Raw genomic sequence first — 21,444 nt, 5'->3', positions numbered from 1 at the left:
TAATCAATTTAAAAAACTGACATTTGGACTTTCTCAAAATTAAAAACTTTTGCTCCGTGAAAGACAATGCCAATAGAATGAAAAGAAAAGTGACAGACTAGGAGAAAATATTTGCAAATCACATATCTGACAGAAGACTTTATCCAGAATATATAAAGAACTTTCAAAACTTAACAATCAGAAAACAAACAACTCAAAAATGATCAGAAGATATGAAGAGACACTTCTCCAAAGAGCATAATGATGACAAAGAAGCACATAGAAAGATGCTCAACATCATTAACCATTAGGGAAATGCACAGTAAAGCCATGATGAGACACCTATTAGGATGACAAAAATAAAAATGTTGATCAAGGATGTGGAGCAACCGGAACTCTCATTTGCTACTGGTGAAAATGCAAAAATGTTAACAGCCACTCTGGAAAACAGTTTGGCAGTTTCTCACACAGCTAAACATACACTTACCATATGACCCAGAAATCCCACTGCAGGGTATCTGCCATAGAGACATGAAAACTTCTGTCCACACATAAACCTATACGTGAAACCTTTATAGCAACTCTTTTCACAACTGCCAAACATTGGAAACAACCCAGACGTCCTTTGATGGGTGAATGGATAAATATACTGTAGTTCAAAATATAAAATAAACAAACATAAGAAGAAATAAACTTTTGATAACAGAGCAACTTGCATGAATCTCAAAGGCATTATATTGAAAGAAGCCAGATTCAAACTGACACACACTGTATGATTCCACTCATACAACAATCTCAAGAAGACAGAACTATAGTGATGAAGACCAGATCAGCAGTTGCCAGGGGTTGGGAACAGGCAGGAGGGTGTGACTAGCAAGAGGCAGCATCCAGGGAGGTTTCTGAGGTGATAGAGCTGTTCTGATTCCTGGTTATGATAATGGGTACACAAATCTGTACATGTGCTAAAATTCATAGAAAATATGGTCAATTACCAAATAAAAAACAAACAAACACACACAAAACAGTAAAAACCAAAAACCAAAAAACCCCCAAAACAAGTCACAGGAGAACTACATCTTATGCTCTCAGTTTCACAGAAAAACAACGTATGTCTGTATATCTACAGCACGAGGTCCCAAAGGATGACAATGAATCCTTAAGCGATGTGGCCTTTCTGATTACAGAGCCCTTCACTTTCAAACTCTATACACTGCTTTTTTTTTTTAAATGATGTGCATGCATTCACTCTAAATAAGAACAGAAAGTAATGAAGATAAAACAAGCTCGCATTGCAATGAGCAGCCCAAACTGAATCCCGCTGATCTGCTATCACACAGAAACTACCTGTTTCCCAGGGCCTTGCTAGTTTTAAAAGTCGAGCTGCTTTTATTTACAATCATGGAGAAGACAAAATTTTAAAAAAAGAAAAGGAAGCCTACCAGGAGATTGACGGACTCAATGACGTCCAAGAACACCTCGTTCTTCCGGTACTTGATGCCCTCAGAGCGCCAGGACACTGCGTTGGTGACGGTGGCTGGGGGCCGTGGGGCCCCTGTTTCCAACTTGTGGCCTTCCTGAGTTATGTACCTGTGGGCCCAGGCTCACAGTTAAGCAGCTCAGGCACTGACATTCTTCAAAACAGCCCCTCCCTGTAGCAGGCGCCAGGAAAGGCAGGCTCTGGTTTCACCTGAGGCTGTTTAACACAAGAATACCTTACGATTTCCAAAGCCTCCAACAAACTCTTCAGTCACAGTGAGTGAAGAGTGGTCACTTTTAGGGGGCCAAGGAGACAGTGTTGGTGAGGAAAACAAGGAGGGGGCATGAAGTGCTCCCCCGCTGGGGGTGCAGAAGGGACCAGCCTCCTGGGGGTGTGACCTGGTGGCCGATTCCACTTGGGGAACAACAGATGTGAGATGCACTGAAGTTAGCGCGGCTTCTCTGAGTGTCCCTCTGCCCCCCTGTACAATGGGAAGACAGCACCTCTGATTGTGAATGGAGTGAAAAAAAAGTGCCTGCGCAGGGCCTGGTTCATAGGAAGTGCTTAATCCACGGTGACTGTTATTTGATGGGCAGGATTCCAAAGGAGGGAGATTTTTCATCACAGCTTCATTTATGACAGTACAAACAAAGGCAGGTGACTGACTCCCTAATAACAAGCCATTTAGCACACTTCTGTGGATAGAAATGAAGATCTCGCAACAGGAAAAATGCTCATGCTACGCATGGTTGCTGAGTGGAAAAAGGACCCACAACTGTCCCAGTGACTTAGTAAACTTCTGGTGCGGCTGGAGACAGGGCAGGGGGACCAACAACATGGACATACGTTTGCTTCCTCTACCTCCAAACCTGCCGACGACTTCAATGTTGTGACGTCACCCAGGAGGGGCCTGATCCCCGCCCCCCATCCCCGGGCTCCATCCCACCCACTCACTCCTGCAGGATCTTGCTGTCTGTGGTCTGGGGGTAGCCGAAGTCCATGAGCTCATCCAGCAGCTCGTAGATGATGACGAAGTTGTCGCGGATACTCTCCTCTTCCAGTTCCTTGAAATATTCCGAAAATACCTGTGGTGTTGCGTGGGGGACAGATCATTGAGAGGAAGGATGAGGAGGGGATGAATACTTGCACAGAGTTCATTTGCCCTTTGTGCCCTGAGGCCTCTGCTAACAGCCCTTTTGTCCACGAGCTGCGTTTGCCTGTTTCCCAGAGCGCTGTGGACTAGGCCTTGGGCTCAGGGAATGTGGGCAGCAGTGGCCGCCTATGAGGCGGGAACCAGGCTGGGGTAGTACAGGCGTCAGGCCTGGTCAGAAGCCCCACACCTGCGGGCCCACTCTCCTCCCCTCCCTGACAGACATTCCCAGGCCTGGGGCCCCTTCCCATCTTCTCTTTAATCCTGACTGTAACTATCACCCTTTGCCTCTGAGTCAGGAGTGACTCAGGTGAGGGACAAGAACCACTGCGGATGGGACAAGTGGCTCTTCCGGCCTCCTCTGGCCTCCATGAACTCCAGTCTGTACAGCTGTGCCTGCAGACGAATCTGCCCCATTTCAACAGAAAATTAAGAGGATCAAAGCAGGGACGCCAAAGGAGACAAAGGGAAGAGGCGCTTGTTAGAATCTCTTTCATGAGCACAAACACTGAAGCAGAAAGGCAATGCCAAACACTTCAGGGAGAACCTTCCTCCTTCCCGCTTCCCCATCTCCACACCCCAGGACTGCAACCGCTGGGCCTCTCCTCTGAAATCACAGGCAGCGCAACCTGGCCTACGACAGCTCCGGAATGCAGGCCTACTCCTCAGCCTGCACTCGGGGCCTCCCCTGGCGTACATGCTGCTCTCCTGCCCTCACGTCCTCACTGCCCACACCAGCCTGTTCCCCAGCGTCTGGCGTAGGTGGCTCCTGATCGGGCTGCACAGGGCACCATCTGAGGGATAAAAGCTTTCCTGGGCCCACCTCAGGCCTCCTGGTCCCAGCTGCCTGCTTTCTTCAACCCCACAGCCCCCACTTTGGTTGTGCCCCTCCATCTCTCTCTTGGAAACCTGTCTGGCCTCCCAGCTGTCTTCAAGTGCTTTTTCTATTCAGCAGCCAGAGTTGATCTTACCTCAAATCAGGTCTTGTCAGTCTCCTGCTTAGTGCCCTCTACCATCTCTCACGAGACTTGGAATGAAATCTGAACTCCTCACTAGGCCCTATACATCCCGCCCCTGCCCACCCCACCCACCCCTATGGTCTAGCCCCGTCACCTTGCTGATGGCAGCCCCACACACTGTCCTGAGCACACTGGCCCGCCTGATGTTCCCTGATTGCACCACATGCACTCCCCCCCCGCAGGGCCTTTGCATGTGCTGCTCTCGGCCTCCCCAGCTCACTGTCAGCTGGGCCTGCTGTGTGTCACCTCTCTCCAAGATAGGGCCTCAGACCTCTGTGCCTTTAGCACCCCTCCCCACCGCCCCGGAGATTCTGAGAACTTGGCTCTGTCCTCCTCCTGCTTATCCCACCTTCCTAATCTCTGACTCATCTGGTTACCCTCCACCCTTCCACAGCCAGCTAGGGGGCATACCTGTCCCTCTTGGAGTCATGGCGCACCCCTGGCCCGAGCCCCACCTCCTGTTCACTTTCCTCTCCTCACCAGGCAGAGGGGCAACTAAGGCTGCAGAATCACACTCACGGATCACGTGGAGCTCCCCCATCCCACTTCTGGGGTTCCAGCTCCAAACTCCCTAGGGATGCTGCAGCCCTCGGGTGGCTGGTATGGCGAGGCACACTGCAGTGCCAAGGCTAGATACCCCTGTGGCCCCTGTGGCTCAACTCACCTGCACCACCTTGTAGAGGAAGGAGAACACCAGTGACACACATGCGTTCTTCTTAGAGGTGGCGACCACTGCGTGGCGGCTGCAGTTAAGGAGCAGTCAGAGGCCTGGGCTGCCACCCCACAGACCCCAGTTCACTGTATGTTTTGGAGCCACCCCAAGCCATGACTTGGCCCTCAGAGGGTTACCGACCTCCTGGTCTGAGCTGGGCCTGGGACACAGCAGTTACAGCCAGAGGAGGTCCCGGCTCCCAGAGAGCACTCAGATGACATAGGGGCAGCAGGGGGCACAGGGAACCCACCCCAGCTGCTGGGTAGCGGGGGTTGCCCTGAGGAGGTGATGCCTGAGCTGAGGGCTGAAGCCCAGGGTGTAGTAGAGGGCACTTCAGGTGGGGTGAGCAGCCTGGGGCAGGAGGAGGTAGTGCGGGTCATCCCAGAGCTGAAAGCAGGAGCACAGTCGGCCCTTCTCCAAAGCCATTGCTTACGTGACCCTCCTGAGGTCCAGGGCTCCCCAGGAAGGCTCCGGCAGAAGCAGCCGAGGCCAATTCTAGCTCAAGCCTTTCTTTGAGCCTTTGCCCCTGAAGCAGACCTTTTGAATGAAGCCTCCATTTTCTCAATAGCATGATGGGGGCCTGAGAGTGAATTTACTGAGGTGATGTATGTAGTGTCCAGCACACTCCCTCTTATGGGCGGGGGGGACGGCGGGTGGGTGTGGGGTATGTCCCCACCTCTTGGGGTCAGTGTATACTGGGCACTTCCTGTTCCTCTTTCCTTAAAGGGCCTCAAGCCACCCAGGGAGGCCAGTTCCTGTGCACTGCGCCCTGGCCATTCACAACAAGCCTGTGCCACTCCAGTGCCAAGCTGTGAGATCTGGGAGGGAGAGAAAGGAACTGCCTCCACTTCACTTCCTGCCTCAACTGGCCCAGCGCAGGGCCCCAGGAAATGGAGCTGGGCCAGTCAAAGGAGTGCTGGCTTCCCACCTCTAGTCCGGGCAACATGCCGTCCACGTGCTCTCTAAGGAGGGGCAGAGGGTACCTCTGACCCTCGTGGCTGGGCCTTGCTGGAAACTGCCACCTGACGATGGAACTCAGGCTGGAGGTTAGAGGGTGTCCACTCAGGCAGGGTGTGCTGGGCACTGGCACCCAGAGAGGCAAGCCCTCGATGTCTCCTCCCTGGCTGCCCATGTATGAAACACTGGGGCCCAAATGGAAACTGGTCTGATGGCTCCTGCTGCGCTGACACAGCTGTCCCTCCCTCCTCTCCATACCTGGGCAACCACTGCCCAGACCCAGGGCAGCTTCCAAGATAGCCAACTCTTGGCTCACAGGCCACCTGCCATACTCTACAGAGCTGCCCGAGGCCTTCCGAGAGGGGTGAAGAAACAGAGGCACGATGAAGGGAGCCAGACCTCAGGGCACTGGATGAAGGTCCCAGGCCAACACCTCCCACCCTGTAACATGTACACAAATCACTAGGGATGGCCTTGCTACAATGAAGATTCTGACCCAGCAAGGCTGCATGGGATCTGGGATTCTGCATTTCCAAAAGGCTCCCAGGGGATGCTCAGGCCCGTGGACCACACATGCACTAGCAAGGTCCTGTGTGTCTCCATGAACACGGGAAAGGGGACAGAACCCATGTCTGCTGGGTGTGATGCATATGCACCAGCTCAACGGACCCTAACAGTCCTGCTCTCACTGGACCGTGGGAAGGTAAGGACTTGCCTCCAGTCCCATAGCTACTGGAGCTTGGGTCTGAACAGGGCTGTGTGTTGCAAAGCCATGCCCCTCTTGCAGCAGTGCGGATACCAGAATGTGCCTGACCAAAGCCATGGGGGGGCTGGTCAGACCTCATGGATGGAAACTGGCTCAGCCAGGTCTCCACATGAGCCTGAGCACGGGGGGCTCTGAGATCTGGGCAGGGTTGGGAGGAATCTCTCCCCTCCTCTGTATCCCACCACCCTTCATGATCCAGGCCACCACCCTACCCACCTGGATGCCAACCTCTGCCTCCCCACCCCTCCCTATGTCCACTTCTGATCCCTGAAGTCTGGCGTCCGCTCAGCAGCCAGAGACTTTCAGAAAATGCAAATGTGCCCGTGTCACCCCTCTGCCTGAAACCTTCCAAAGACTCCCCAACACACTGAAGGAGATTTCCTATGAGGCCTTGCAGTGCACACCCTGCTGACCACTTGGGCGCTGCTCCTACCATGCAGCCCCCTCCAGTGCTCCAGTCACCCCCACTACAGCTTCGGAATGAGACTTCACCTGGGCTAGTGCTCCTCGTGCCGGCCAACTCCTGTGGCTGGCAGACACCTGGCCTTCCTGCAGGTCTCCTCCAGGATGTCACCTCCTCAGGGAACCCTTCCTGGCTCCTTAGACCTCTGTCACACTGGTCATCCTTGGGCAGCAGGGAGCTCCAGAAAGACAGGGTTGTGCCTCATGGCCCCCACTGGCCTGAGCCAGACCTGGGTCAGCTGGGGCAGGGGCCGGCAGCCCTCAGCTGCACGTGTGTATGCACACACATGTCCACACAGGAGGCCCCTGGGAGCACCCTAGCCAAGGGATACGATACAGGTTGTTGTGCTTGATCCACATGAAGCGGACTCCCCCATGGGCCAGGATAGGTGACAGCATCCCCTCCTCCTCTTTCTCCATCAGGATGGGCATGAAGTGCTCCACCTCCGACATGTCCACGTCGCCGCGGTAGTTCCGGCAGATGAGCACCTGGGTGGAGGTGGAAGAGAGGGAAGACACTTTCATCTTGAGTTCCACCAGCTGGATGGCTGGGGTGGGGGGTGAGATGCACCAGCTTCCTTCCCTCCAGGGACCTCAAACACACCTGTCCATCAAAGGGCCATCTGATCTCCATCCCCCAGGGGATTCCTCAAGGAAAGCATTTCACCAAGTGAACTTCCACAGGGGCCAGTGGGAATCTTCCCAGAGGGAGCGTGGAGGGGGGCTATGGGGCAAGAGTCCAGGACCGCGTCACTCGGGAGATGCCAGGTTAAACAATGTCCCGTAGGCTCTCATTGCAGCCTTTCTGTGCTAATGAGCCCCGCTCTTCTGTCTGTGTCAGGAGAGGGACTCTGTTAAGTGTTCACATCTACAAGAACCTGCCTGTGGCCTGAAGAGAAGCTCTTCTCTGCATCTCTCTTTCATGGCCTGTGGGTTTGGAAGTGCAGCATCACTGCCGATAGGAAAGGAAAATGGGACAACCACTTTGGTAAAGTTTGACAGGTGCTCAGAAAGTTATAATCCAGCTTATAACCCAGCCATTCCTCTCTTAGGTATTCACCCAAGAGAAAGGAACCATATGTCCACATGAAGATGCATGCATGGATGCTCACAGCAGCTTATTTTAAATAGACTCAGGCTGGCGAGAATGCCAACGTCCTTCAACAGGCGAATGGAGACATAAACTGTGTCCATCCACACCATGGAACACTCCTCAGCTATGAAAAGGAATGACTACTGACACTGATGACAACATGAGAGAATCTCAGGATCACTAAGCCGAGTGAAAGAAACCAGACAATGGAGAACATATCTACGTGATTCCACTTAAATAAATAAATCCTGAGAAACGGTAACAGAAGACACATCAGTGGCTGCCTGGGAACAGGCTGGATATAGACGGGTGTGAGGAAGCTTTAGGGGGTGATAGAATGTGTGCTTATGGTTTCCTGGGTATACACAATGACTGAACTCATCAAACTATATGCTTTAAATAAACACAGTCTGTTACATGGAAGTTACACCTCTCTGAAGGAATGAAAAAGGAGGTGTGAAACTATGCCATTCTGAGCAAGGCCCCATTTGGAGATGCCGCCTAGAGCTGCCACCACTCTTGTGTGTCCATGAGGACAGCTGGCGGCATAACTCAGTAATATGCAGAGAATGACACCACAGAGCTGACCAGCCTGGGAGCTGACTGCCTCAGAACCGGTAGTTTCACAAGATACATTGTCTTACTGTTACAAGCCAGAGAGAGAGACAGAGAGAGAGAGACAGCAGGCGAGTGACAGCCTTCCTTTTCTAGTTTCTCCTTTGTGGCCTATGGGCAAGGGACCCTGTGCCCTCACTGCTGTTCAGAAGGCCTCTTAGAGACTCAGCACCCAGTGGGTGAGCTTGTGGGTACCTGGACCAGGCCCTGGCACAGGGCTTCCCACATAACCTCTCATATATTCTTTGCCAGGAATATATATTGCCTCATATAGTCCCCCGACCATGAAGCAGGACTGATATTTTTAAAGAGATGGACAATGATGTCCTGAGAGGTGGCACCACCTGCCTGAGGTCACACAGCGAACAAAGGTGAGCCAGGATTCTAACCCCACTTCTCACTCCCTTCAGGGCCACTTCTGCTTGATAAATATTGCTTTCCTGGGCTTCCCAAGCCCAACTTCTACCCCATGTATCCAATTTTGGGGAATGCCACGGGCATGGAGTCCCTGGGCCCCTAGTGTGTTCAAAGGAAAGAGCAGGGAGCAATTTATTTTGCTCACCTTCATCACCAAGGCTGCAGAGAGGTCCACTGGGCCTGGAGACACAGGGGTGACCAAAACAAACAGAGTCCCTGCACTGACACAGCTGGTCAGGGGGAAACGAGAGACTCTGCAAGGGTATGACCTTCAAACTGAGGCCTGAGGGGACAGGCAGGGTAGAAGCAGAGGGACCAGTGTGGCTAAAGCCATGGGGTTAAGGGTGCAGCCCATGTGGGAATACCTAGGAGCACTGGTTAGGTAGAGTAGGGGCAGCCTCGGAGCTCAGGCTTCAGGTCAGGACAAAGGCAGGAGACAGGACAGATTGGAGGGAGGCAGGCAACAATCAGGGGACAATCCTCAACCCGTGCTGCTGATCTTTTTTTTTTTGCACTACGCGGGCCTCTCACTGTTTTGGCCTCTCCCACTGCGGAGCACAGGCTCCGGACGCACAGGCTCAGCGGCCATGGCTCACGGGCCCAGCTGCTCAGCGGCATGTGGGATCTTCCCAGACCAGGGCACGAACCCGTGTCCCCTGCATCGGCAGGCGGACTCTCAACCACTGCGCCACCAGGGAAGCCCCCTTGCTGCTGATCTTGACCCCACAATTCCTTCCTCGCAGAGAGTGAGACAGGCCTTCTTAAACAGAATCAGATCAGATTGCTTCTTGTTTAAACTGCTGCTACCCCAGCCTCCCCTCATACAGAACAAACTGCAAGTCCATCCCCATGGCATGTCTTCACAGCCCCTCCAATGCCTCTCCATCCATGCTCCCTGGGCTCACCCCATTCCAGCCATCCTGGCCAGCACCCTAGCTCTCTCAAAGCAATCTACATTTGCTCCTGCCTCAGGGACTTAGCGCTTGCAGTTTCCTCTGCCCAGAATGCCCTGGCCTAGATCTTCTCGGTTCTCAGACCTGAGCTCAGATGGCACCTCTTCCAAGAAGTCTTCCCTGCTCACCCTAAGATCATATCCTGCCCCTTCCCACTCCCAAGCCCACTTTACCTTCACTGCCTACATCACCACTGCATTATATATTCATATCCTCATTTATCATCTGTCACTTCTACCAGAGTCTAACACTGCCTGAGAACAGTGACCACTTTTGTCTCATTTATGGCTGTGTCCCAGCACCCACAACAGAGCCTGGCCCATAGTAGCTGCTCAGTAAAGTCTGTGCAGTGAACATGGCAGTGAGGAAAAGGAGGCCAGGATAATGCCCATGTCTCCAATGTGGGCAGCTGCATGGATGGTGGTGTCAATCACTGAGATGGGGAGAGAGAGCAGGGCTGGCGGGTGGCAGGGAGCTCATCTGGGGAAATGCCAAGTTTGCGGTCGCTGTGAGACCTCCAAGGTGTCCTGGAGGCCCGTGGATCTCCAGATAAGTGCTCTGGACTTTGGAACAAATTTGAGAGTCATTGGCACAGTGACATAAATCAAAGCCTGCCTCAAGGAGAGCAACAGTATGGGTGGCACGCCAGGCCCAAGCATGAGGAGCCGACGTCCAAGGGGAGGGCAGAAGATGAGGGGCAGCAGTCAGTGAGAGAAACGGGGAAAATAGAGAGCACAGCAACCTTGAGGCCAACAGAAGCCTGCTGAGGAGGAGCGTAGTAGTGGTGTCAGAAGCTGCAAAGAAGCAAGAAAGATAAGGGCAAAGAAATATACATGGAGGGCTTTCTATCAGCTGAATGTGGCCCCGCTGGTTTCCTCGGTGATCAGAGGCTCTGGCTGGCAGGTAGATGTGTGGTTGTGAATTTCCTGACCTTATTTTTTATTAAATGAAGTCTGCGCAGAAGGCAAACTTTCAAAACATGAGGTCCATGGGGAGTGGAATAATAAATGGCGTGATGGTCACTGAGGACGGGAGGCAAAGCCACAGCTGCCTCAGGAGCTTCCTGAAAGGCACGTATAATCATGCTTCTTCCAGGCTATTGTCTCCTTATGGTGGCTGTTCCTTCTTGGGATCAAAGTGGTTCCCTCTGTCCTGCTCTCCCGTCTGAACATCCTCAACACCCACGGCCCTCTTGGTGCCATCCTCCAGGCTCCAGCGTTACCCAGGACTTTTGGCTTGCCAGCGCCAGCGAGCCCACTGTGACACCTCCTCGTTCACCTGACTGCCACCTGGTCACTCCCTCCTCCAGGAAGCCTTTCGTAAACACTTCTCCTCCCTCCAGCCCAAACTGAGGATGGGTAACTGCATTACCTGGGACCTTGTCCTTGTGACTAATGGGATCTGACCATTTGGATCCACGTGTCTGCTTGGATCTGTCAGCTGCCATGCACCTCCCCTACCAGAGCTCAAGGTCCGTGGGGACTAACATAGCCTGTGGACTGTGGGTGGTGCTGAGCCTGTCTGGTGCGCCTACTCAGCGAGTTCACACACTTGCCCTAGGTCATGCAGCTGAGCAGCAGAGGCAGGTTTTGAGCTCAGGCCTAACTCCTCACTCACAGAGCGATGGTCCGCACTGGAACTGGTGCCTACTAGGTGCTCATGAAATGTTTACTGAAGAAATGAGTGATCTGAGTAGGCAGCCTGTAGGACCTCTGGCAACACAGTGGCCAGGGAGGAAACAAGAACACGTGCTACAAAGACTTGGGGAACACTGCACCCTCCCAGCCCCTGGTGTGCCCTGTGTTTTTCTTTGCCTCCAAGAAGGTTGAAGAAGGGAGCCTAGTACTGGGTCTCACTAGTTGTTGACTTTGGGTCGCATCCAAGGCAGGCAACCCACTTAAGGGACTCTGGGAAAGTGCTGGGGGTGGGGAGTGGAGCAGCAAGGGACAGTCACTTCACCTCTTCACTCCCTACTGCTTCTGAGCTAACTCCTGCCCACTTCACCTAGGCCCGACACCCATGTTTCTCTCACTCACTGATGTGGGGCTTGTTTAATAATGTTGGCCCTGTCCTATTCTTGTTACTCCCCAGTGCAAGAGGCCAGATACTCGCTTGGCTTCTAGCCAGGATGGACTTGGGGGAAGGCAGCAGGTCACTTCTGAAAAGTTTTGAGATCCCTCCTTCATGAAGCTTTCCCAAAAACCCCTGGGAAAGGCACCCAAGTCCTAGTTATGTCCAATTCCTCCTTCATGTCTCAGCTGGGTTTGTCACTCCCCCTGGGCAGCCCTTCCTGACCCCCAGCAGAGGCTGACTCTCCCTATTATATCATCACTGCTCTACCGCTGCAATTTATATTTATTTGTGCTTTTTGAGATCAGGGTCCCTCTCGCCCACCAGATTGTGAGCTCAAGAAGGACAGGGACTGATTCTGATTTTGCTCCCCAAAGGCAGCCCAAGGCTCAGCACCCTGCCTGGCACTTAGGAGGTGCTCCTCAAATAGCAGCTGAATGAACAAATGATTCTGGGTTCAACTCCTAGACCTACCACTTCTCTGTGACCGGTGTGACCTTGGGCAGGTTGCATCGCCTCTCTGTGCCTCAGTTTCTCACTCTGTCAAATGGCACTCCTACCACCCACTTCACCTGACCCTTGTAACTCAATGTCACAGTGAACGTTAAGAAATCCCTACCGGGACTGGCAAAGAAAAATCGCTGAATAAACATAAGCTGCTGCGCTCCCAGAGGGCGGGACTGGCCCGAGGGCACAATGTACCCGCAACGCCTCACCACCTCTGGTCAAGGATCGTGAGGCCCCTGGGCGCCAGGCCTGGCTTCCAAGCGGGCTGCGGCCCGCGCTCCCCGTGGCCTCGGGTTCCCCGAGGCCCCCACGGAGGCCTGGGCCGCCAGCCCAAAGGGGTGGGGGATGAGGGTCTTGCAGCCGGTTACCTGGCAACGGCGGCAGCCCTCCGCGTTACCTAGCAACGAGGCAGGGCTAAGGCGGACCTAAGACCCCTTCCTGGATACTTAGCAACAGGGTGGAGGCCTCAGGTGAAGCCAAACGGCTTCCTTGCCTAAGACCAGGATGGCTCCCATTGGCCGGTTAACTAGCAACAGGGTGGGTTCCCATGGGGCGAGGCCCCCGCCAGTTGCCTGGCAACGCGGAAGGTGGGGCGCCCTCGGTACCTTGCCCTTCAGGTCCAGCACGTAGACAGCACTGGCGGACATGACGGCTGCGGAAAGCCTCGGCACTGGCCGAGGGCGGCGGCAACAGCGGCGACAGCCAGGCGGTGAGCCAGGCCGGGGGCGCCCCGCGACAGTTCTTTTCCACTTCCGGTCCGGGGAGCCGCGCGCGGACCGTTATGTCCGGCCGGGGACGAGCTGGCGCCGGCGCAGGGCGCAGGGTGCGCAGGCGCAGTATACCCAATGCGCCCTAATTTCCCGCTCCTCCCTCAAGCATCCCGGAAGTAAGCCGAGAGGGGCGGGGCGGGGCGGGGCGGGGCGGGGCGGGGCCAACTGAGGCAGGGCACTCTAGCTGTCTGACTGGGCGAAGCCCCTGCAGCTGAAAACCCCGCTTTGTGAGCCAAGTTAGGTAAGAGATCCTGGTGGTTGAACCCACCTGGGGCCCAGCCGTATGGAACTCATAGCCTGGTGGGGAAGTCGAAAACAAATATTCAGTCACCAATTGTGATACCCTCTATAGGGAGAGGTAAGGTGGTGGTTACTTGGAAAGAAGTTAAGCTCTCTGGCAATCGAGCCGTATCAACAGTCAGTTCCTGTCACCTGTCAGTGTCAACGTTTGTCAGTGGACAAGTGTGCCAGTTTATTGCCTGAAATGATCTCCTGAAAGCCACACCCCACTGAACCTAGGCAAAAAGCAGGTGATTTATTTATGTAGTTAGTGGTCACTGTGGATAATGCAAACTGTGACCCCAATTAATCTAATTGAATATCTCATTTGCTTTTAATACTCGGCCTTTGGAGAAATTCCTGCCTTCTGTCCCAATGAACTATCACAGTGCCCTGGGCCCAGTCCTGCAGTATCAGAACCATTTACCCAGGCTGCTTGCCTCTCTCTTATCTTTTTTTTTTTTTTTTTTGGCGGTACGCGGGCCTCTCACCGCTGTGGCCTCTCCCGTTGCGGAGCACAGGTTCCGGACGCGCAGGCTCAGCGGCCATGGCTCACGGGCCCAGCCGCTCCGCGGCATGTGGGATCCTCCCAGACCGGGGCACAAACCCGTGTCCCCTGCATCGGCAGGCGGACTCTCAACCACTGCGCCACCAGGGAAGCCCGAAAACTGGAATCTTTAAAGGTTATCAAGTGAATCCTGGGCTGGAAGAATTCTTCCACAAAGCAGCCAACTGAGGCTTTTTGACACCAACTCTCTCTTAAGAAATCCTACCGTGCCTAGCCTCATACCTTGCCCAATTTATTGCAATGTTTTAGAAAAACATGTCTTTTTTCTAACTACAAAACTGTACATCTCACTGAAGAAAAACTGAGGAAATGCCAAAAAGCACAAGGCAAAAAGAAAAGCCACCCAGGAGAGGCAACCCTTTCCATTATGGAGGATTTCTTTTCAGGCTTGCTGTGGGCATTTTAGATGTTGAATACAGTATCGGGGGGCTAGGAGGACAAAAGTCTTTTGAGGAAACAAAGACTTCCAAGTGCCAAGAGCACTGTCACAGTAAACACTGTTTACACATAAATTACTTGTAACCTCCTTTTCTCCATATGTGGAGGAAGGAATTTGAATCATATCTGAATTTCATTCTTGGCAGTTAATGTGTAAGTCAGATTTGACCTCTGTGACATCTCAGAAAAGACCATACTGATTGTGCTAAACCAGTTTTTCAAACTTTGCTGCATGCTGGGGTCACCTGGGGAGCTCTGAAAAATCTCACGACAGAAACCCACCCCAGGCAGCATCAGTGGTTCTTAATGCTCCCCAGGAGAGCCTAACATACAGATTTTGAGAACCATTGTGGTAGACTATAAGTGATGGCCCTCAATAAACCACATCTTCTGGTGTTCGTGCCCTGTGTAATTCCCTCCCAGAGTGGGTTTGGCGACGACTTGTGTTGGTGATGGAACAGGTTATGTAAAGGGAGATTCTGGAGGACATTCTGGCCCCAGGCAAGTCAATGTAACTGACACATGAACTAAACTACACCTCATGGAGCAGAACCATCCAGCTAAGAGCATGGTCAATACACAGAATCGTGAGAGAGAAATTACAGTTTTCAGTCACTCAGTTTTGGAGTGATCTGATTGGCAGGGAGAATTGGAATAGCTGTCTTCCCCACTACTGAAGCAGGCTTTTCACAGCACCACCACATCATGCTCACAGACCCCAACTGCTGACCCATGGATGACAAAGGCCTGAAAGTGCCTTTCTACCAGTCAGTGGGGGGATCCACCGCAAGGAGCCATGCTAACGAGAGAGTATGTCACCCCCTTTAGGCGGGCTGCAAACCCCAGATGGAAACGTCATCTAATTTTCTCCAAATTGAGGGAGAATAGTTGTTTTGAGGTACGCACATTCTTTGTGTGTGATAATCCTAAAGGCAGTGTTTCTAGTGGTAATCAAACAGCCTGTAATTATGATACTCAGACTCATAGTTAATAACTTTTTTTGGTTTTATTCTGCATTTCACATATGACAGTCCCAAACCCAACACATGGTTTTGTTTTCTGCCTCTCTTATTCTCTCAGCATCTATGTCAACACATTTTTTCCCCAACAGTATATGCAATCCGATCCTTATCTGGTGGGTATACAGAGGCCCTCAAAGGTCCTGGCTCTCCTGCATGGGAACCTGAGTCCTTCCTTTCGACTATACCCACTCTGTCTGTGCTGGGGGTCTGCCTTGGTCCCATCACCCTCGAGGTGTCCTTAGGCCAGTAACGCCAAACATGTTATGTGCCAACTCTAAATAAATACAGGGGGCTGCTTGGAGCCCAGGGTTGAAAGTAAGATGGCAGGCTGTGTCTGGGGTTCCATTACAAAGAATGCTGTGCTTGACTGGCAATGCCTGCCATGGCAACACCCACTAGACATGTCTGGAATGGGGATACTGGGAGAAGAGGCTACATGCTGGCCACAGGTTTATAAAGGGACAAGGTGTACGTTCCATCCTGGCCGTAGGTGGTTGTTCTGTTTCCCGGACTGTGTTGTCTCACTGGCCAGGAGGCTGAGGGGGCAGTCTGAAGACCATAGCTGCAAGTGGCTTCCCCAAGCCCTGGATGGGAGAGCATAAGCCCCAATCTAGAGGGAGCTTAGAAGGGCAGCCTGTGCGGGGCCCTACAGGGGTGTACATGCTGCAGGCCACGCTGGCATTAGCTCCTTGCCCTCTGGAGTCGGTTTCATCCAGGCAAAGCCAGCTGGCTGGCTGTCAAAGAGTCACATACAACTCGGGGGTAAAACCACTTCTCCATGGCACTTACATAGAAATAACCTTAATCTCTGGATACACTTTCCAAACTAAAAATGTTTCTCTTCTATGTGCTACTGAGAAATCAAAATAGAGTAAAAGGACGGTCTTATTTTAATCAAGTTCCAGAATAAGGACATACAGCTTTGAAAAGCACTGTCTCAGAAGATGATGCAAGGATGTATGTAAAAGAATGTTTCTAGAAAATACCAAAGGCACCAAATATAACCCCAACTTTGCCTTCTGCTTCTCTTTGATGCCACTCCATACCCCAGGAGGGGAGGCTACTTTGTCCAGCTGACTTTGGGAATGTCATAGTGCTCCGTGAGTGTGTCCAGGTGTCTGTTGAAGTCCTGGGAAAGCAGAGGAGAAAGCCCATGTCAATGCAGACCCAAGGAGGGCACTAGGGATACGCAGCACTGCCCACTCCCACTTCTCTACATCCTGTCTCTCCTCAGTGAGCCCCTTCCTCTCAAAGCCACCCTGCCAGGCATTATAGATGCCTGAACCCTGGCCTTGCCCTTATATGACGCTGGGGAGGTTGGGTAAAGCCCCTCCCCGCCAACACTCCAATGGCTCCTCTACCAGGCTCCTAGCCTTTGGGCCCAGCCTGGTCCCTACATGGCTCAGTCTCCCCCACCAGCACGTGACTTACCTCTACTCTCTGCTTGTGGGTTTTGGATGCTTTCTTCAGGATCCTTTCCATTTGCTAAAGAGAGGAGAGAAATGGAGGTGAGTCACATGCCTGATGCAGCCCAGGCCAGCACGCGATGGAAGATGAGAGCCCCCAGCCAGCCTGGCTGAAGGTCTCAGCGTGAACACCTCGCCCCTCCCTCAACTCCACTCAGGTGGGTCCAGCAGGGATGCCTGACCATGACACACCCCAGTGGGAACTCACATCAGCTGCCCTTTGGTCTGAGTGGCGGGAAACGTCCTAGCACTGACTTAAGGAGACTCCGCTGGGAGCTGTACATGTGCTTCCCGCATCCTTGGGCAACTGACTGCATTCCCAGTTTGCAGAAAAAGAAAGCCTCAGAAGGGGTCTGAGGAAGGATGATAAATGAGGAAGGAAAAGAGCCTGACACAGAGTAGGTGCTTGAGTGACAGTACACAGAGCCAAGAGGGTTACAAGATCCAGATCTCCTTGACAAGTATGATTCTGGAACATGCATCCCGTACCACCAAGACCTACCCGGCTCCTCATGCTTAACACCAATTATACCTGGTATGAGTTAAGAGCGTGGGATGCAGAGCCAGACAGACCTGGGGCCGCACCTGGCTCTACACTTACTAGCTGGGTGACTGTGGCCGACTCACTTTGGTGGCCCCCGCCATGAACCGAGCTGCCTGGTACTGGTGCCCTGGTGCAGTCCTCTGTCGCATTGACTCTGGGTTGGTCCTGTGACATGGTTTACTTAACAGAATGCAGTACCACTGCTGGGCTGAAGCTGTAAGGAGATCTAGCAGGTTTTGCCTTGTGTTCTTGGAAGCTAGCCACCATTCGGGAAGCCCGATGACCTTGCTGCAAAGAAAGGACCTGGAGACTGAGACGACATGTGGGGAGGGAGGCCGTGGAGGAGCAATGAGGCACCAGACACGTGATGGTGAAGCCATCTTGGATTTCCAGCCCAGATGCGCCTCCAGCCCCAGCTGCCATCTGACTGCACCAGGTTCCAAGGGAGGCCAGCAGAAGAACCACCCAGCTAAGCCCAGGCAACCCACAAAAGCATGAGATATACTGTAGACTGCCCCCTGGCTGCTCCTCCCTTTCCCCCCTCTTCTCCTTTGCTGCCTCTTTATCTCCCTCTATGTCCAGTCAGCTCCCACCTGGCTGACACTCCCTCTCCCTCTGAAGTATCTGCCTTGTCCATCCCTGCCCCTTCCTGCTGCTGTGAGCCCACGTGAGGCCTGTGTCTCCTCACAAGTGGCCACACTGACTTGACCAGCTGTCACCAATGCCAGACACTTTGGGGGGCTCTGCCCTCCCCCATGCACCAAGTTAGAGGGTGTCATGGGTGCTGTTGCAAACCCCACAGACAAGAGAAAATGAGGACCAGAGTGCACAGTGGGTGATGGGGCTGGAAATGCCAAGCTCTGATCCTTTCCACCAGGCTGGAGCCTTCCTTCCAGGAGCTGTCCAGCCTATAAAGCCCACTGTGCTCAATCCAACACTCTTCCACAAGGGAATCTGCATTTCCCAACTGTACCTCGCTTTGTCCACACCTGCTCCTTTCTCTCTCATCCATCCCACGTACCTCCCTCTCTTCCCTTCTCTCTCTCTCTCTCTCTTCCTGCCCCCCTCTCTCCCTCCGCTGGGTCAAACAAAACCCTCAGGAGTATTTCTGGTATTCATTGCCAACAATGAAAACTTCACCTTGACCTTCTACCCTCCAACTAGAGGCCCATTTCTCCATTCCCTTTGACAGCAAATCTCCCAAGACTTATTTCTAATCCTTGTCTCCATCTCTGCCTTCCCCTGCCCCCACGTGGATCCACTATAATCAGCCTTTCCTCCTTCTAGTACCAAATGCCAACTAAGGGCTCTGAGAGAGTGCTCACCCAGCGAGATCTCCTGCCAGCATATGACACAGTCGATCACGTCTTCCTTCTTGAAACACTTTCTCCACTCGGCTCCTAAGGACACACTCTCTCCTGGTATCCCTCCGTCCTGTGCTCCTTTGCAGTTTCTTTTCTGCCACCCTCTGATCACCAGGGGTCAGATCCTAGACCTCCTCTGTCACTATCCTTCCTCAAAGGATCTCATGCAGTCCCCAGAGCAATTCAAAATGTTTATCTGGGCCCAGACCTTTCCTCTAAACTGCAGATTCAGGTATCGAACTGTCCATGAGAACTCTCCACTTGGGTTTGTAACGGGCACCTCAAATTTAACTTCTAAAACGAAGATCTTGATCCCCCCACTTTAGAAACCTGCTTTACTTACAGTCCTTCCTGTTTCAGTAAAACAGCACCTTCATTCACCCAGCTTCTCCCACCAAAAATCTTGGTCATCCTTGATTCCTCTTTCCCAGCCCACAGCCAACCCATCAGCTAATCTGGCTGTTCTTCCTTCAAAACCTATCCCAAACCCGATACATTCCATCACCTCCACTATTACTGCCCTATTCTGAGGGGCCATTATTAGTCACTCTGATGGTTGCATGAACCTCTCCCCATTTCCACCCCAACTCCAGCAGTAAAATCCCAGTCCTGCCTCTGACTATAACCTTAAGGAATGGGCTTAAGTGCATTCACTTGTTAAATCCTCACCACCTATGAGGTTGGAACTTGAGTCCCACTTTACAGATGAAGAAATTAAGGTGTGGGAGGTGAGTCAACTTGTCCAGAGTTACACCACCAACAGTGGTAGAGACAGAATGAGATGCAGGTCTGTCGTGTCAAAGCCAGTGAGTCTCTCTCTCTCTCTCTCCTATGACTCAATTAGGCCTGGGAGTAATGAGTTAACTTTTTCCTGATGTTACTGGACCAAATCACCAAGATGACCATTAGCGTTTCTCAGCCTGGGCACTACTGACATTTTTTTTTTTTTTTTTTTTTTTTGTGGTACACGGGCCTCTCACTGTCGTGGCCTCTCCCGTTGCAGAGCACAGGCTCCAGACGTGCAGGCTCAGCGGCCATGGCTCACGGGCCCAGCCGCTCTGCGGCATGTGGGATCTTCCTGGACCAGGGCACGAACCTGTGTCCCCTGAATCGGCAGGCGGATTCTCAACCACTGCGCCACCAGGGAAGCCCAACTACTGACATTTTGGGCCAGATCAATCTTTGCTCTGGGGGACATTGTCTCAAGCACTTCAGGATGTTGAGCAGCATCCCTGCCCACCCCCACCCCACCCAAGTTGTAACAAACAAAAATGTCTCTAAACATTGCCAAATGTCTTCTTGGGGGTGGAGGTGGGGGACAAAATGGCCCCCAGTTGAGAACCACTGACCTAGACTGATTATTCCCCCCAAACATAATGGGCTGAACGTATGTATCTATCCTATGCTGACCTCTCCTATCCTTCGCCACCCAAACTTATTAAGTATTAAGAGAAATCATTTTTCAGAGCCTGAAAATACAACGTATTTGAAGCTGCCAAAGTCGTCACGGGAACACTTCGTGGTGACCTACAGCAGTGAGTATGCCCATTTAATGTCAACAGCTAACATCCATTGAGCACTGACTTTATGCCACACTGAGTGCCATTTACCCGCGTTACCTCATCCAAAGTTCCCATCCCTCTTAGGAGAAAGCATGATCCTGACCCCTACATATGTGGAAACTGAGGCATCAAGAAGTGAGTCACTGACCCAGCGTTACGGGGCAAACGAGCGACTGCGCTGGAATCCAAAGCCGGGTCTCTAGCTCTCCCCTCTGCGGTCCAATTCGGCCAGAAGACCTTCTTGTCCTCGGAGCTCCCCCACCGTGGACTCTTCCTCTCTTTCTCATGCAGCATCTTCTCCCCGGAATTCAGGTCCTCACTGACCGCTTGCCCTCCCCGGAGCATTCTGGGGTAGACCCCGGTTACGGGTCTCTGGGTCCTGCCTCTGAATCCACCCCAGGAGACCCAGGCCAGCAATGCGGGGCATCCCTAGGCTTCCCACCCGCCTTACCCGCTTCTCCTGCATCTTCTCGAAGGCCGCCTGGGCCGGTGTCCGCTTGTCCAGGCCGCGCCGCTTCTCCTCCTCGTTCTTTTTGCTTGTTCCCATCGCTTCCAGCAGTTTCGCCTTGTCTTTGTCTTTCTTTTTCTTCTTCCTGGGAGGGGAGACGGGGTAACGGTGGGTCTGAGGGCAACGCTCCGGGGTCTCAGGAAGAGGCTCAAGGGGACAGCCTCTCGGGACTCACCGCTTAGTCACTCCGAGCTCTGCCACGCCTTTCAGCTTCAGGGGCGCCTTCTGGACCTGCTCATAGGCCTCCATGGCGCCCGGCTGACGTCCAGAACGTAAAAAGGCCACACTTCCCTATTTTCACCCGAACGCCCGCCTTCCTTCGTTTTGATTGGCCGATCTAGGCTCTGCGCGTGCGTATTTGCATCCGGACGTGCGCCATACTTCCGGGTTCGGGGCCGGACTTGGAGAGTCAAGCGCGTCCCCAGCTTCTGCATCCTGTTTCCTGCCACACTTCCGGCTTTGGCACCCACTTCCAATTTCCCCCGCCTTGGGCACCTAGACCTGGGAAGCCTTTTTGACAAAGCACCGGTTTCCTAAAACCCAACGTTTTATTGAGTGTTTTGCGCGTATTTGAATGGTCTGTTCTCCTTTATTGCCATATTTTGAGGGTTCAATAGATAACCTAATTTTGTAAGCCTAATAAGTACTCCTTAGTTTTTCAGCTTTTGGTAAATGACGGTAGTATGTGAAATATATGTTCGTGGTATTTAAAATAAAAATCGATTTCATTGAGGTACAATTTATAA

The 21,444-nt window shown here is 52.7% G+C and overlaps 2 protein-coding genes across 2 annotated transcripts in view; both read right to left on the bottom strand.

The window, feature by feature from the left end:
• AP1M1 (adaptor related protein complex 1 subunit mu 1) overlaps positions 1–13,065 on the bottom strand; it is a 30,461-nt gene extending 17,396 nt beyond the window's left edge. The window contains exons 1-5 of the mRNA XM_059063115.2: positions 12,783–13,065; positions 6,855–7,011; positions 4,290–4,357; positions 2,411–2,541; positions 1,419–1,566 (exon numbers count right to left, since the gene is read on the bottom strand). Coding sequence (XP_058919098.1) covers positions 1,419–1,566; positions 2,411–2,541; positions 4,290–4,357; positions 6,855–7,011; positions 12,783–12,824 — 546 coding nt within the window. The 5' untranslated portion in view covers positions 12,825–13,065. The remainder of the gene's footprint in view (positions 1–1,418; positions 1,567–2,410; positions 2,542–4,289; positions 4,358–6,854; positions 7,012–12,782) is intronic.
• Positions 13,066–15,219: 2,154 nt separating this feature from the next.
• FAM32A (family with sequence similarity 32 member A) lies at positions 15,220–21,024 on the bottom strand. Its single transcript, XM_059063126.2, has 4 exons — positions 20,874–21,024; positions 20,642–20,783; positions 16,686–16,739; positions 15,220–16,383 (listed from the first exon to the last, which is right to left on the bottom strand). Exons 1-4 carry the CDS (start codon positions 20,945–20,947, stop codon positions 16,315–16,317), a joined length of 339 nt encoding a protein of 112 aa, XP_058919109.1. The 5' UTR covers positions 20,948–21,024; the 3' UTR covers positions 15,220–16,314.
• Between the last annotated feature and the right edge of the window lie 420 nt (positions 21,025–21,444).

This window comes from Kogia breviceps, chromosome 4, assembly GCF_026419965.1.
Source record: "Kogia breviceps isolate mKogBre1 chromosome 4, mKogBre1 haplotype 1, whole genome shotgun sequence".
NCBI classification, from domain to species: Eukaryota; Metazoa; Chordata; class Mammalia; order Artiodactyla; family Physeteridae; genus Kogia; species Kogia breviceps.
Note: the sequence above shows the minus strand (reverse complement) of the source record. Positions and strands in the feature narration are given on the sequence as shown.